Source organism: Nyctereutes procyonoides, unplaced genomic scaffold (genome assembly GCF_905146905.1).
Source record: "Nyctereutes procyonoides isolate TBG_1078 unplaced genomic scaffold, NYPRO_anot_genome, whole genome shotgun sequence".
Taxonomy (NCBI): domain Eukaryota; kingdom Metazoa; phylum Chordata; class Mammalia; order Carnivora; family Canidae; genus Nyctereutes; species Nyctereutes procyonoides.
This window is the reverse complement of record NW_026575143.1, coordinates 2,663,968-2,680,044: the sequence shown is the minus strand read 5'-3', so window position 1 is coordinate 2,680,044 and position 16,077 is coordinate 2,663,968. Positions and strand designations below refer to the sequence as shown.

Here is a 16,077-nt window from a genome sequence, read left to right as displayed (position 1 = left end):
ACCTCCTGTGGCCGAATAGGAACGAGCCCGGGAAGACCTATGACACACACCAACCACACAGAGCAGTGGAAATCAAGGAACCCCAAGGAGAGAAAAGAGCCGGAGTGAAATAGAAGAAAAAATGAGGAATACAGGTAAGATGATTCAAGATCAGCAGCGTTCCAAGATTCCCAAGAGGCCAAGCAAAGGAGACTGAGAACCTTCCAGAGGATGTCTCACACATGCTGCATAGTTAAAAGAGGGTAAGATGACGATACCTACTGTGAAGAGTGAGCAATTTTTGAAAAGAAAACCCTAAGAGGATATATGGCACTTGCTACATATAAGAAAAGGGCAAGGAAAGACGTGACAAAATACAAACCATTCTCTTCAAATTCTCATCTCCTCTGACTTGAAATTAGGTATGCAAACCCTTGATTTAAAGACGAGTTAGTAAAATATACTTTTGTGATACTGTCAAAGACCGGACTCCGTGGCTGACGAATTGACCCCGAAGGAGGGACCTCAAGCACATTATTTTGGCTTGAGGTTCATTCATGACAAGATACTGTATGCTAATATAAATATTTACTGTAACGTAATTTACACATACTCTCTTGTAATTCAGGGAGATGTTTTTCCAAAGGTAATATATAAGTACAACAGCAGCAAAATTATGTCTTAGGCCTTATGGGAAGCTGAACTGAGCTCTTCTGTCTTCATAAAATTCTTTAGTTAAACCCTGTCAGTACAAAAGGCTTCTCAGTAGTATTACACAGAAAGCACAGCACTCATGATAAGATTTTTTTATATATAATTGTTTTATAAGCTTATACTCTCCTAAGAAATAGTAATAACTGGCAGTGTATGAAAATGGTGCCATAAGCAATATTGAATATTAAAGTCTATTACTGCCTATTGCAGCTGTTAACTTTACTTAAATCATTTCATTCACAAAAATTCATATGCAGAAGTAAATGAGACACAGAGATATTTCATGTGTTTTACAGGACAATGGGGAATAAAATCAGTGCTTTTATCAAAACATTTTCAGGCTGGCACAGGTTTACTTTGCTACTGTTTGGGGAATAACAGGGAATCATCTGAATCAGAGGATGTGGGCCTTTGGTACATTTCTTAATGTTGTAAGTGTTCCCAGAACATCCAATGCTTTTCTGTGAAGGAAAACTTTGAGAAGATGTTTACAAATTTTAATTTATTTTTAAAGAGACTGAGAATATGATATATTCTCCAGGAGATTATAAGTTCTATGAGAGAAGGAGCCTCATCTGTTTTTATTCACTGCCATATCCCAAAGATCTAACACATTTCCTGAATACAGTAGATGCTCAATAAACATCTGTCAAATGAATGCTGTCCTGTGAACATGAAATTTTTCAGTTTTAGAAAAAGACCTAGTAAAGAACACTGTGCTTGTGAACTTACTGTGAAGGATTTTTCAACTAGCACTTTACAGGACTTATATTAGAAAGATCAGTTCATAATTTCTGGCAATGAATAAAAACTGCATTATTCAAGAAAGCCATTCCAGAACTTACTCTGAGGGATTAGCATTTATATTTACTTTATGAAAGTGAATTTTTTATGTCCCACTGTTCCCCATTCTGAGATTTTTAGTGAAGCTTACATTGTTCTTTAGTTGCTATGGAAATTTATTTGTTAATTATTATTAACAAATTCTCCACTTGAAAAATAAATACAATAAAGAAATAAGTCAATAGTCCATAAACTTTCCAAAATTGGTCACCTCTACACTGACTACCTTTCATTGCATATTTATGAATGTATTACAGGATGGCATGAGTGAACAACACAACCTGAATAGCTCATTTATATATATAACATAGATTTTTAAATTAAGAAAAACACTTAAATAATTTAGATATAATTTTCAGTTTGTATGATTTCCTAGTCATTTCCCTTTAGTTGATTTAAAAATGTGGGGAGTTGAGCATTGATTAAAAACAAAAACAAACTCTACATTTTTAACAAGATTTGCTCTGTAAATTCTCCACTCCCACCTATTTCCTATAGTTAGCATATGATTTATAATAGATCTATCAACCTGTTTTTTTTCCCAAGGTCTAATATTTTCAAATCAACATATTATTCCTTTCGAATGCCCCACTGTGCCAGAAAGTTATGTCTCTATTTACTCTTTTTTTTTCTATTTGTGAAAACAGAGGATCACAACCTTCAGGAGAGGATATAGTTCCTGCTCCTTTTTTTTTTTTGTTTTAAAGATTTTATTTATTTATTCATGAGGGAGGCAGAGACACAGGCAGAAGGAGAAGCAGGCTCCACACAGGTAGCCTGACACAGGACTCGATCCCGGGTCTCTAGGATCATCCCATGGGCCGAGGGCGGCACTAAACTGCTGGCCACCCGGGCTGCCCGATTCCTACTCCTAATTATGCACTACTGCAGATATTTAGAACCAACCGTGACATTATACAATAGGTATCACTCAAAAAGCATGCACTCAAGGGGAAAATACTCAACTCCATATTGAAAGACATAGGGGACACAGGGAACAGAAGGGGAGACTTACACTTTCAACAATGTCACAAGAGAAACAGACTCTCCTGTCAGGGACTTTGAAAGAGGCATCCCATTTTAGATAAACAAATGAACAAGCCATTGTTCTTTCACTGCTTCTCTCTCCTAGATACAACACCCCTGAACAGAAGAGGAACTGTTGGCTCCCAGCAGGAACGTATGGCCCTGTTTTCAAGAAGGGAATCCAGCTAAAGATGCTCTTAAGATACCAGTGTTATTTGGTGAGCTGGCGACAGAAATACTAATGCACACTTAGGAATATTTTGATCATAGAATTAAGAGAGCAAATCACAGTCCAGTCAATACAATAAAAAGAGCAATGATAATTTTACAGTATTTTGAAGTAAAGTTCCAGGTCCTGCCATCCTTTGTCCAATATTAGGACAAAACTTAGTCTCATTACAATTTCAAATACTAGTGTCTTCTTTTTATTTGCTATGCTTTACCTCATTGCACTTGCTTATTCGCCTCGCAACAATGAGCTGGATCATTCCTCGCTTGTTCCCTTCAGTGGACATAGATCTTCTGAGGGTTTCCATGGCGTCTTGGTTTGTCTTGCCCAACAGGGATTCTCCATTCACTGCTATCAGTTGATCATTCACCCGAAGCCTTCCATCCTGGGAAGAAAACAGGTAGAAATAAGTGCTATTAAATAGTCTCTTATAAAAGAAGTTGCTTTCTCTTTAGTAAAAAAAAAAAAAAAAAAAAAAAAAAAAAAGGTAATAAAAACATGAGGAAAGAAAGGGGGCTTTAATCCTAATGGATTATGCCCAATTGAACAGGAGCACAATAACGTCTAAGCAGCCACTGCAGCCTGTGTCTATTTCAATCATTTATACATTTGTAAATCAAGTCATTATCATAATCTGTTTACCAAAATAGCATACTAATTCAAGGGACACAAAGTGATTATTTTCTTGCTTCCAGAGACACCCATAGAGGTTATTTACAACCCAAGACAAGAAAAAGCTCAAGGCTGTTAGATAATTGCAGAGAAGGGTCCCCTTAGCAAACAGGCAGGAAACTTGCTCTCCACTGGCAAACATACTAAGTGACCCACAGGGAAGGGGAGAGGGGAAAGATGAGCCTTCCTGTGGGGAAGCTCTGTGCCCAGAATGATGCTAAATCTTTGCATGGATTATCTTCTTTCAACTGCAATGATTACGGCCTGTAACTTCTGTGAGACAAAAAAAATGGGTACTTGAAGCTATGGATTCCATCCTAAAATGAGAGATCATGATTTCTATTAGTCTGATCACGAATGGAGGATTATGAAGAACACACAAGGCATCTGGTAAGCTTTACAGCGTATCAGAACATGCCACTCCAAAACATGCCATTTTATTAGCACAAGGACTCTTGGGAGCTTCAGGCACCTGAGAAAGGGCAGATCAGGAGGAGCTCTCTACTCTCTCCATCTCTGGCTAAATGCAGGGCACAGCATTCCTCTTAGGAAGATGTCCCCTCTCCTATCTCAAACCAGGAAAAGAACGGTCCTCATCACTAGAGACAGTGCTGGCATCCTGAGAGGAGTCAGCCTACAAAACAGACTGTACAAAAGAAACCTTATCTACCACTAGTTTCTGCCATACACTGACTATCCCACAACTGACCTCCCCTAGAAGCCCAAACATCCTTCTTTGGTCTAATCACTGTTCCACAATTCATTGCCCTTTAGAGTCTGTCATTTCTGTAGAGCCCCTGTACACGAAAAACTTTTAAATATTAACACTGATAAAATTTGTAAACATGTTCTGTCCATCTGTCTTTTGCCAGTTTAATTCACAGGCCATAGAAACAGAACAGAGGGTAGAGGAAAGTACTCTCCCCTCCCCACACACACAGTGTAGATGTTTCCAAGATAGGAACAGGGTTGTAATAAAAAATTGTTTTGTTAATGGACATGAGCTAAGTAAAGTCAACATTTGCTTACTTTCGATGCTGCTCCTCCATTAATGATGGACTTGACGAAGATCCCCAAATCTGCATGATTCTCTTTTGACCGGTTACCTTTGACACTGACCCCAAGACCGGCTGATCCCGAATCATTCAGTGGAACTTCAAATGTCAGAAATTCCCTGGTGCCATCAGGTGTGAGAACAATATCCTCATCTTCTGCTTTCTAATAGGAAACAAAATTACATGGCATGTTATATTCCAATGTTCCTTTCTCACAGCTCTCACAGGCACAGTATTTCCACCAAAGTTCCATGACAAGATCCATATAACAGTGCATCTGCACCCCCTCCAGATGATTCCTGGAACCAGCTGTTAATATTTTTATGTGGCACTTGTTTCAATATTGAAACAAACTCAAACCAGATTCTGAGAAATGTATGGAAAAATACAGCTGACGGCTGAAGACATGTGGTCTCCAAGAGTTTGTGATTTTGTGTTTTGTTTCCGTTTTTGTTTTTGGTCTGTTTATATATCCTAAACCACAGGAGGAAAACAGTAACAGCAGGAATCAAAATAAATATAATTCATTCGTCCTTTTATTGACTAGGAATTTTTGATATTAAGAGTTTAATGTTCACTAATAGTCTATAATTTTATTCACAATTAATAGTAAGTTCTGATGATACAAAGCCAGCAGAAATGTGTATTCATTTTCAGAGAGCCACTAGAGAGCTTTACTCTCCAACATGTGTGAGAAACAAAATCAGAGGATACCTTTCTTCAACACTGGCATGCCTCTGACAGCTGGGGGCTATTCTCCAAGCAATATCGTGTCATTAATTAGTTTTGTCTGCAAACTTTGATTTCATAATTGTATAGACATCACTGCACAAGAAGACTGTTTCAGGATACAACATGTTTAAGACACACAAACTCCTGCCCATCTCCCTTAAAACAGTGAGGGAGAACTGGAAGCTGAAAGTAGAGCCTGAGAAACGGCAGGGAGAGGACCTGTTCTGTCACTCCCCCAGGGCCCGCCAGTGGGCACCTGACCCACCCACCCCTACCCTGGTCATCTCAAATTGGTAAGGGCAGATTTCTCTTTCAAAGAGAAAGAAAGAAAAGAAAGAAAAGAAAGAAAAGAAAGAAAGAAAGAAGAAAAGAAAGAAAGAAGAAAAGAAAGAAAAGAAAAGAAAGAAAGAAAGAAAGAAAGAAAGAAAAGAAAGAAAGAAAGAAAGAAAGAAAGAATAACAAAGTTAGTACTTCCAACCACATAAGAACTATGAGACACAAACTCTTCAAATCACAGTTAAATGCCTCATCTAATCCTACCACATGCTTCTGCTCTTTTTCCAATTTTGTAATATTTCTCCAGCATCCACCTAATCACGTAGGCTAGAATTATCAAATTATCATCGAGAAATAGCTAAACAACTAATGGTACATAATTAAACTAGACTCTAATGCAATCCTGTAAAATGTGCTTTTAAAAGAATGTCCAATTGCACACATGAAAGTAGGTTCTATTGCATACAGCCATGTGGGTAGATTTCAATTTTCTTCTCTTTGGCCCAATAAATTTTTAAATTTTTCTAATAACAATTGAAATTAACATAATAATGATAATTTTTTTTATTTGAGGATTTAACATCATAACTAGATGAAATAATTTTTGGAAGTATAGCATTTATCAATAAAAGATTATTTTTAAGATTATAATACATAAGGTTTTTTAAAAATCTCAAAATCCATAATAATGTGATTTATAAAGTGATTTCTAATTTACTAATGTCCTATGTTAACATTTTATGGTAGGACATTCTTTGTGCCATCTTTGCTAAAGACAACCTCACAGTTATCAGGTCAGGGTATGTAACCAAAAACAAATAAATAAAATAATTAATATGTTAAAATCAGGAAAACTATACAATAAAGAATGCAAAATAAGAACGACTTGAAAAGATACAGACAATAGCTATGTTAACTATACCAAGCAAATACATTTTGGTGTCAAAGTAAAAATCAAGCCTAACCCTGGCTCATTATAATAATGTTTATATTTAAAATATTCCCAAAGAATAATTATAACTCAAACCTATGCATTAGAGATAAATATCAAACACTTATAACAAATATTAATATAATGCATATTTACTATACAGCTATCTCAATATAAAATCTCTTATAAAAACACTGTATAAGTGAATTTTGATGCCTGAAATACAAAATATCAAAACATGCCATAGTGTCCTTCAGAATTATTTCAAATTCAGAAGTAATTAAAGGTAAAATATATTTTGTGAATCAGAATCAGGATTTATACTCCTGGAAAAGTTGCCTTTAAAAAGGTATAAAACCACAGATAGTCCTTAGCTGGGCACATTTAGGTGTGATCATTGAATACATTTGTTTGCCTCAAGTCTGGAAGGTTCTTAATTGTCACTTACTGATTTAGATCTTCAGTTTGGCTTTTTAATGTTCACTGATTTTCACATTTCCATGATGTTTTATTAAGGCTTAAAATTCTCATTTATTTTTCTACTTGAAAAATCAAGATAAGGAGCTGACTGAATATATGAAGAAAAATTTTAATCAAGTTGGAATCATTTCCTGACATGCCCTACTCTGAACCTGTCTTAAAGGAGACTATTTTCTCCACAGGAAAGTTTCATTTATTATGAAAACTGCAGGATGGGGATACTATTCTTTTTCAGCTTTCTTATCAAGTCTTAAAAGTCATTATTATCATTAAAAACATTTAAGTGAGAGATTGTACTTTCCTTTGATATTTCATTATTAATCCATTTGGCTCTTGACATAAGACTGAAATTAATGCCAGCTTTTAGAACTTAATTTTCAGGCAGCCGAATGTTTTAAAAAATTTGCTCTTCAAAAACCATTTTAAATGCCATATTATAGAGAACTTTTTATGGAGTCTTCTAGTATAGAGATCTCTTCATTCTATACAAAGAAGCAGCTACTTTTCTATCACCTTGACTGTTTCCATCCAGATTCTATATTTTACAACTGAGTCAAATTCTTTCTATGAAAACACAATAAATGTATTTTCTTTCATTTGCCTCTCGAGCCATTTGTAGGACCATGTCGCTCAAGCTCATATCATGTCCCTCATGCACACACATGTATGAACACTCCAAGTGACTTTTTGCATTGATGCAACCTTTTTTTTTTTTTTCCTTTGACCTTTGGCATTTTTGTTAAGCATACTAGAAGCAGGAAACCTGCAGAATGGGCAGTATGAAAGCTATTTGCTTTCCTACTATCCTCAGAGCAGCAGCAAAGATGCACACTTCTATCTACAGTGAGAAAGAACAATAACCACACATGTGCAGCACCAAGGCCCAACCAGTGGTCCCAATAGCTGTGGGAAACAGCTGGTCCACAGGTCCCTCTGAGCCTGGTTAATCTGAAAAATGGGTAGATCTATAGGAGAATGAGGGGGAAAAAGTTGATTATCTTAAGTAGCTGAGAAATAATCATGAGTAGAGTGATCTCTGAGCCTCAATATATTAAGATTTTTATAAGAGCACACAAATTATGAAAAGAGGCAAAAGAAACATGGTGTGAATACATGTCATTGGAGTCCCTAAAATAATAGATTTCAGGCTCAGCAAAGAAATACATGACTTAACATCCTGCCACTTGTGAAACAGAAGGAAATAAATATATAAAATCTGCCTTCAGTGCCTGCTAATATATTGGTTTGGGCCCCAGTTTCTCACACAGAGTCCCTAAAACCCTTGTAATTTCCTATTAAGAGTGTCTGACACAGAGCTCCTAAATCCCTTGGGATTTTTCTGGAAGCTAGGGGCATCTTTTTTCTAATGAGGTGATATTTGGTGGATTCCTCAGTGGTTCCTGAAGGGGTCTGGTCATCAGAAAGAGCAAGCCATGATTAGAAGTTTAGAACTTACTCATTCTCTAAAAAAAGGAGAGGGGCTGAAAATAGAGTTAATAACTGATCATGCCTACTGATGAGGCCTACAGAAAAATCCCAAAAGTTTGAGGTTCAGAGAGCTTCCAGGTTGACAAACATATCTACATACCAGAATAGAGGCACATCCCAAATCCAAAGGGACAGTAGCTTCTGAGCTTGGAACTTGCAAATTTTGCCCTAAATATTTCTTCATCTGGTTTGCTACTTGTGCCCTTCGAAATATACTTTGTAAGAAATTCGCAAAAGTAAACTGTGTTCCTGGGTTCTGTGAGTTGCTTCAACAGATTATCAAACCCAAGGGGATGGTCATAGGAGCCTCTGATTTGTAGCCAAGTCAGACAGAGGTTGTGGGTACCCTGGTGACCAACTACTTCCTTATGGCATCTGAGTGGGAAGTAATCTGTGGGACTGAGCCACTATCTTGTGAGGTCTACACTAACTCCAGACAGTATGAGAAGTATATGGTGGAAGAACTCATACTTCTGATGTCGGAAGTGTTGTGAGTGGCAGCACAGATATAACAGCAGAGTTATATGTTGCTCATTGCCCCCCTGTAATTTATTGACTTCTCTCCCACTCCCTTTTCCATTGAGTTAACTTCATTATTCCACAAACGTGATAAATTAAGAACAAAAAGATGAACACTCCCACAAAAATAAGGAGATACAAATAAGCAATTCATTAAAGAAAGATGAGTGAATCAAAAAAAAAAGGTAAAATAATTACTGGTAACAAAAGACATGCAATCAACAAAAGTCATCAATCTACTGAAGAAAATCGCTTTAAGTAATGATATATACAAGAAAGCAGAAGACGTGGTGAAATGAGCACTTTCCTGCACTACTGGTAAAATGTAAAAAGGCACTACATTTATAGAAGTCAATTTGATAATGCTTATCCACAGCCTCTGCAGTTTGCTTATTGTTTAATCCCAAAAACAGTACTTTAGTAATATGTTCTAAAAAACTGTGATCAAGAACAAAGATTTAACTGTTAAGATGTTCACCACTTTAATATGATAGCTAAAAAATAAGAAAAACGTACATGTATGATATTAAGTAAATTAAAATATACTTACATCATGTAATACTATTTAGCTGTTAAAGTATCTTCAAAAAGTGTCCCATTTGGTGGGACAGAGAAACATTTATGACTAAGAAACTGGGTTTTATCCAGTGAGCTTTCTTAATTTCTAATGCTTCACCCATCAGCCTGATACTCTATTTTAATAAATTGTTTAATGTCTGCCTTTTCATATCAGGAAAAGCTTTAGGAGGAAGGGACATATCAGTCCTCCTGCTTGGACCATGACATTTATTAGGTACATGATATGTGCCTGGGACAAGATATCTATTAGCTACACAAGTAAAGAAGGAAATCATTTAAACACACACACACACACACACACACACACACACACACACACACACCAAAATGGTGGCACTGAAGTCACGTAACTGCAGGTGATTTTTTCTTCTTATACTTGACTGATGATTTTTGTACCATCCATTATACACTACTGTTTTGTAATATAAAAACCCCATTGCATGCCATTTCTTTAATTCTTCTTCCTCTTCCAAAACCCAGCATGGGAAAGAAGGGATAGGAGCATGGTTATAAATGTTGGGCAGGGGCTGGTGCTCAGAAGGGATACCACAGTCCTTACAAAACCAATATGCCCTGGTAGCAGCACATCATATTCTCAGGCTAACAAAAGGCTGGCAGAAGTTAAAGGGAGATTACATTCATTCAGCACAAAGAGATTAAATAGTACGCAGTTATCACAAATAGGAACGATTCATGTTTTTAATTAAGAGGAGGATTTTTTTAAATGGAGAAGTTATTTTGGTTTTATTTTATTTTTTGCCTACAAGATTGGCCCAAAGTTTAAGGTATATATTTTAATTTATCCTATATATGAGATGAATATTTACACACATTATCTGTTGCTGGTATGTTTTTTTTTTTTTTAAATGTTTATTTATTTATGATAGTCACACAAAGAGAGAGGCAGAGACACAGGCAGAGGGAGAAGCAGGCTCCATGTACCGGGAGCCCGACGCGGGATTCGATCCGGGGTCTCCAGGATCGCGCCCTGGGGCAAAGGCAGGCGCCAAACCGCTGCGCCACCCAGGGATCCCATGTTGCTGGTATGTTAAGGTTACTTATTATTATTAGCAAAGTCAAAATGTCACATCTGGCCTTACTAGACTCCATTCTAAATCAAATGGTAGATGTAAAATAAGTAAAATTGAAAGCATTTATTTGCTTAATAATACAAGTACTGATAACAGTTATTAATCTGTAATGTAAAGTTAGGAGGAAAATCCGTATCATATTAAAAAATATCATACCAGGGATACCTGGGTGGCTCAGTGGTTGAGTGTCTGTCTGCCTTTGGCTCAGGTCATGATCCCCAGGACCTGGGATCGAGTCCCACATTGGGCTCCTCTTGGGGAGCCTGCTTCTCCCTCTGCCATGTCTCTGCCTCTCTCTGTGTTCTCTCATGAATAAATAAATAAATAATAAAAATAAAATCTTAAAAAAAAAAATCACACCAACCCAAATCGAGGTACATTCTCAAAGAAACTTGCTCTTCAAAAATGAAAAATAAAGATAAGCTGAAGAAATGTTCCAGATTACATTAGACTGAAGACACTAGACACTTAAATCCCATACATGGTCCTGAGTTAGAAACCAGACCAGGATTTGATCATTCACATTCATTCATTCATCTATCTCTGCATACTATAAAGCACATTAATTGGGGTAAGCAATAGTATAACACTGTCAAATCAATGTCAATTTCATGACTTTGGTTACAGGAGGATATGCCCTTGTTTTTAGGACAGACACACTGAAATATTTACAGATAAGGGAAATTACATCAAATTTATTATCAATTCAGAAAAAATATATATAGTGGGAAGGAAAGGAGGAAAAAGTGGAGGAGGGAGTGGAAGGCGAAAGATAATTATGTATCAAATGTAGTAAAATATTAACAACTGGGAATGTGGGGAAGGTATTAGAGTTTTCTGTGCTATTTTTGAAACTTTGCGAAAAGTCTGACATTTCAGAATAAAAATTATTCATAGTAAATAATCCAGATTAGTTCTCCAATACCTAAAACAATTTTCATTTTATAAAAGGTATTTCTGGGATGCCTGTGGTTGAGTATCTGCCTTTGGCTCAATCGTGGTCCTGGGATCAAGTTCCCACATCAGGATCCCCATAGGGAGCCTGCTTCTTTCTCTGCCTATATCTCTGCCTCTCTCTCCGTCTCTCATGAATAAATAAATAAAATCATTTTCTTTTAAAAAAAGTATTTCTACCAACATAAAAATAACCTAAGAGTTTAATAGCAAAAAAAAATCATACAATAAATTTTTAAAATATTGATTTTATTACTATTTACAAAAGGACAATAAAAAATAACTAAGATATATTTCTCTAGGGAAAACATACCAAACACTACGAATGCCTATCTTACTGTAGTAATAGTAAGCAATTTCAAGTGAATTTCTTAAAGTCAACACAGAAATGGACTATACAAGGTCATTACTATTTTTGTAATACCATGAAAATATTATTCTATCCTAACTTTGGAGAAAGATCGTTTTATTTTTTTATTTTTTTAATTTTTTTTAAAGGAATGTGCTCTCACTTCCTTTTTTTTTTTAAGATTTATTTATTTATTTATTTATTTATTTATTTATTTATTTATTTATTTATGATAGACACAGAGAGAGAGAAAGGCAGAGACACAGGCAGAGGGAGAAGCAGGCTCCATGTAGGGATCCTGATGTGGGACTTGATGCCAGGTCTCCAGGATAGCACCCTGGGCCAAAGGCAGGCACAAAACCGCTGAGCCACCCAGGGATCCCCTGAAAAATTGTTTTAACATAAGTTTGAATCAGGGCATCTTGGCTGGCTCAGTCAGAAGAGCATGTGACTCTCAGTTCAAGCCACATGTTGGTTATAGAGATTACTAAAAAAAAAAAACTTAAAAAAAATAAGTTTGAATCATCTGAATTCAAACTTATTTCATTGAATTATAAGTTTAAAATAATTTTGAGCATTTAAAAACACTAAAAATAGTACGAGATTATATAAAATGCTGACAATAGCAATATTTGCTGCTCAAAACCAAACTATTAAGGCCAACATATGATCAGTGTCTGACAGTATAACTTCATCAAAAACTCAAAAAACACTTTAATATGTGTTCTCTACAGTATCCACATTATTCCACAAAATAGGGCCTACAAAGTGTTTCATTACGAGTTTAACCCAAACAATTTACACAACGATATAAAGATGTAATGACTCAAAATTCACTCTCATTAAGCTCCCTATTTGCTTTGTTTGATTTGACTGCTTTTTTCTTCCCAGCTTTTTTGAGATATAATTAATATACAACGTTATAGACGTTTAAGAAGTGTAATGGGTTCATTTGATATACTGACAAATTGAAAAATGATTACCACTATAGTATTAGCTAACACCAGCATCACATCACATAATTATATATTCTTTCTGTGGTAAGAACAGTTAAGGTCTAGTCTCTAAGCAACTTTCAAGTATATAACACAGTATTAATTACAAACACTATTCTGTATATTAAATCCCCAGACCTTATTCATCTTATAACTGGAAGCTTATACTCCTTAACCAACACCTCGTCTTTCCTCCCATCCCCGAGGTCCTGGTAAACATCACTCTAGTCTGTTTCTAGGAGTTTGGCTTCTTTAGATTCCACATATAAGTGATATCACACAATATTTGTCTTTCTGTGACTTCTTTCAAGGAGCATAATGCCCTCAAGGTTCACCCATGTTGTTGCAAATGGCAGGGTGTTCTTCTTTCTTGTGGCTGAGTAACATTCCATTGTATATATACACATATATACACACCACATCTTCTTTAACTATGAATCTACTGATGAATACTTAGGTTGTTTCCATCTCTTGGCTACTGTGAATAATGTTGTAATGAAAAAGGGAGTGTAGATATCTCCGTAAGATCCTGATTTCAATTGCTTTGGATATATATACTCAAAAGTGGGATTGCTAGATCACATGTAGCTCTATTTTTAATTTTATGAAGAACCTTCATACTATCTTCTATCATCGTTGCACCAACTTACATCCTCTCCAACAGTATACAAGGGTTCCCTTTCCTCACTTTTTCCTAACATTTGTTATCTCTAGTCATTTTGATGATAGTCACTGTAAGAGTTGTGAGGTGATTTTTGTAGTTTTGATTTGCATTGTTGATTAACTGATGTTCAGCACTTTCTCATGTATACTCTGGCCATTTGTATGCCTTCTCTAGAAAAACTTCTATTTAGTTCCTCTGCCTATTTTTTAATCACATTGTTTATTTTTTTGCTATTGAGTCAGGTGAGTTCTTCATGTATTCTTGTACTGATGCCCTATCAGAAGTATGATTTGCCAACATGTTCTCCCGTTCTATAGGTTGTCTTTTCATTTTATGGATTTCCTTTCCTGGGCAGAAGCTTTTTAATTTGAGTAGCTATCATTGTTCATTTTTGCTTTCATTCCCTTTGCTTTTGGTGTCAAATTCAAAACTCATCAAGTCCAATGTCAAAGAGCATGTGTTTTTTTTTTTCTTGGAGTTTTATGGTTTCATAAATCCATTTAAATCCTTAATCCATTTTATGTTGATTTTTGTTTATGGTGTAAAATATGAGTTTAGTTTCATTCTTTTGCAGGTGGATATCAAGTTTTCTCAAGACAACTATCCTTTTCCCATTGTATAGTCTTGGGTCCTTTGTCATAGATTAATTGGCCATATATAGATGGGTTCATTTCTGGGTTCTTTATGCTGTTCCATTCACCTATGTGTCTGTTTTTATGCCAATACCATACTGTCTTGATAACTAAAGCTTCATAATGTAGTTTGAAATCAGGAAGTGTAAGGACTCTAGCTTAGTTGCTCTTTGCTAAGATTGCTTTGGCTGCTAGGGGTCTTTGGTGTAGTTCAATGTGAATTTTAGTCTCACTTTTCTGTCTGTAAAAAATGTCACTGGAATTTTGATAGGGATTGCATTAAATCTGTAGATCACTTTGGGTAGTATATGGACATGTTAACATTTTTAATTCTTTAAATCCATGGGCACAGGGTATCTTTCCATTTATTTGTGTCACCTTCAACTTCTTTCACCAACGTCTTATGGTTTCCAGTGTTCAGATCTTTTACTGTCCTAGTCAAATTTATACCTAGGTATTTTATCTTTTTGATCTTACTGCAAATGGGATAGTTCTCTTAATTTCTTCTACAGTTTTCTCATTTTATGGTGGGGTCCCTATGGTAGCATTTACTTGATCTCCTATAATGATTAGTTAAACGAATCTGTTAATGACAATTCTTATTACCTAGCTCATTAAATCTCTAAATCAAGACTAAATCTTCTGAAGTTAGCCTATCAAGATGCCTCTTGATCTTCAGGGAGGTTCTTGAAGACTCCCCAGTGTATTCCTACATTTTCCGTAGGGAGAACCCACTAACTCTTTTTTGGAATGCATTTCTGAATTCATGACATTCAAGCATGTCTTATCTCCGTGGTTTAGTATCATCTCTAAATGATATTATTTTCTAAAGACCTACTTTTATCTAATGATCCTGAATCTGTTTAACATAAAATTTTATTTTGACATGGATCTTACTTAAGAGTTCTTGGGGAGGGCAGCCCAGGTGGGCTCAGTGATTTAGCACCGCCTTCAGCCCAGGGTGTGATCCTGGAGACCCCGGATCGAGTCCCATGCCAGGCCCCTGATGGAGCCTGCTTCTCCCTCTGCCTGTGTCTCTGCCTCTCTCTCTGTGTGTGTGTCTCTCATGAATAAAGAAATAAAAATCTTTAAAAAAAAAAAAGTTCTTGGGGAGGTACACCAAGCAGGCCTACATTAGTCCTGTTTGGAGCCAAAGAAGAAACTGGCACTTTGGTTTAGTAAAAAGCCTTACGGCCAACAGGTAAATTCACTACACCTCACTGTGATGTTAATTTTATTATGTCAACTTACAGAGTGTTTTTGAATGAGGCTCATATTTAAATTGATGAACTCTGAATAAAACAGATTGCCCTCTACAAAGTGGGTAGGCCTCATTCCATCAGTTAAAAGACAGCTTCTCTGAAGAAAAGATTCTCCAGTCACTGACTACAGACTGCATCTGTACCACTGGCTCTCGTGGGTTTGTAGCCGGCTGACCCCACACTACAGATCTGGACTTGGTGGCCTCAACAATCATGACAGCCATTTACTATACTAAATCTCTTCCTATATATACACATATCCTATTAGTTCTGTTTCTCTGGAGAACCCTGACTAGTACCCCATTTATTGCCTTATCCTACAAGACATCCAAAGGAGAGTGCCTTATTTTAAGTAAATAAACTCAAAGGCAAAGGGAGTCTGTTCAGGTCATAGAGCAAGTGGTGCTGAGCCTCTGCTAAATGACTCTGCATTTTGTCCAATTTAGAATAAGTAATTTGAGGGGATCCCAGGGTGGCTAAGCGGTTTGGCGCCTGCCTTTGGCCCAGGACCTGATCCTGGAGTCCCGGGATCGAGTCCCTCATTGGGCTCCCGGCATGGAGCCTGCTTCCCCCTCGGCCTGTGTCTCTGCCTCTCTCTCTCTCTCTC

At 36.4% G+C, this 16,077-nt stretch overlaps 1 protein-coding gene across 23 annotated transcripts in view; it reads right to left on the bottom strand.

Moving 5' to 3' along the window:
• The window catches only part of PARD3 (par-3 family cell polarity regulator), a 651,879-nt gene that overhangs the window by 227,778 nt on the left and 408,024 nt on the right, over window positions 1–16,077 (bottom strand). For all 23 annotated transcript variants that reach the window (XM_055308634.1, XM_055308637.1, XM_055308641.1 and 20 more), the window contains 2 exons: window positions 4,493–4,681; window positions 3,006–3,176 (listed from right to left, as the gene is read on the bottom strand). In XM_055308634.1, coding sequence (XP_055164609.1) covers window positions 3,006–3,176; window positions 4,493–4,681 — 360 coding nt within the window. The remainder of the gene's footprint in view (window positions 1–3,005; window positions 3,177–4,492; window positions 4,682–16,077) is intronic.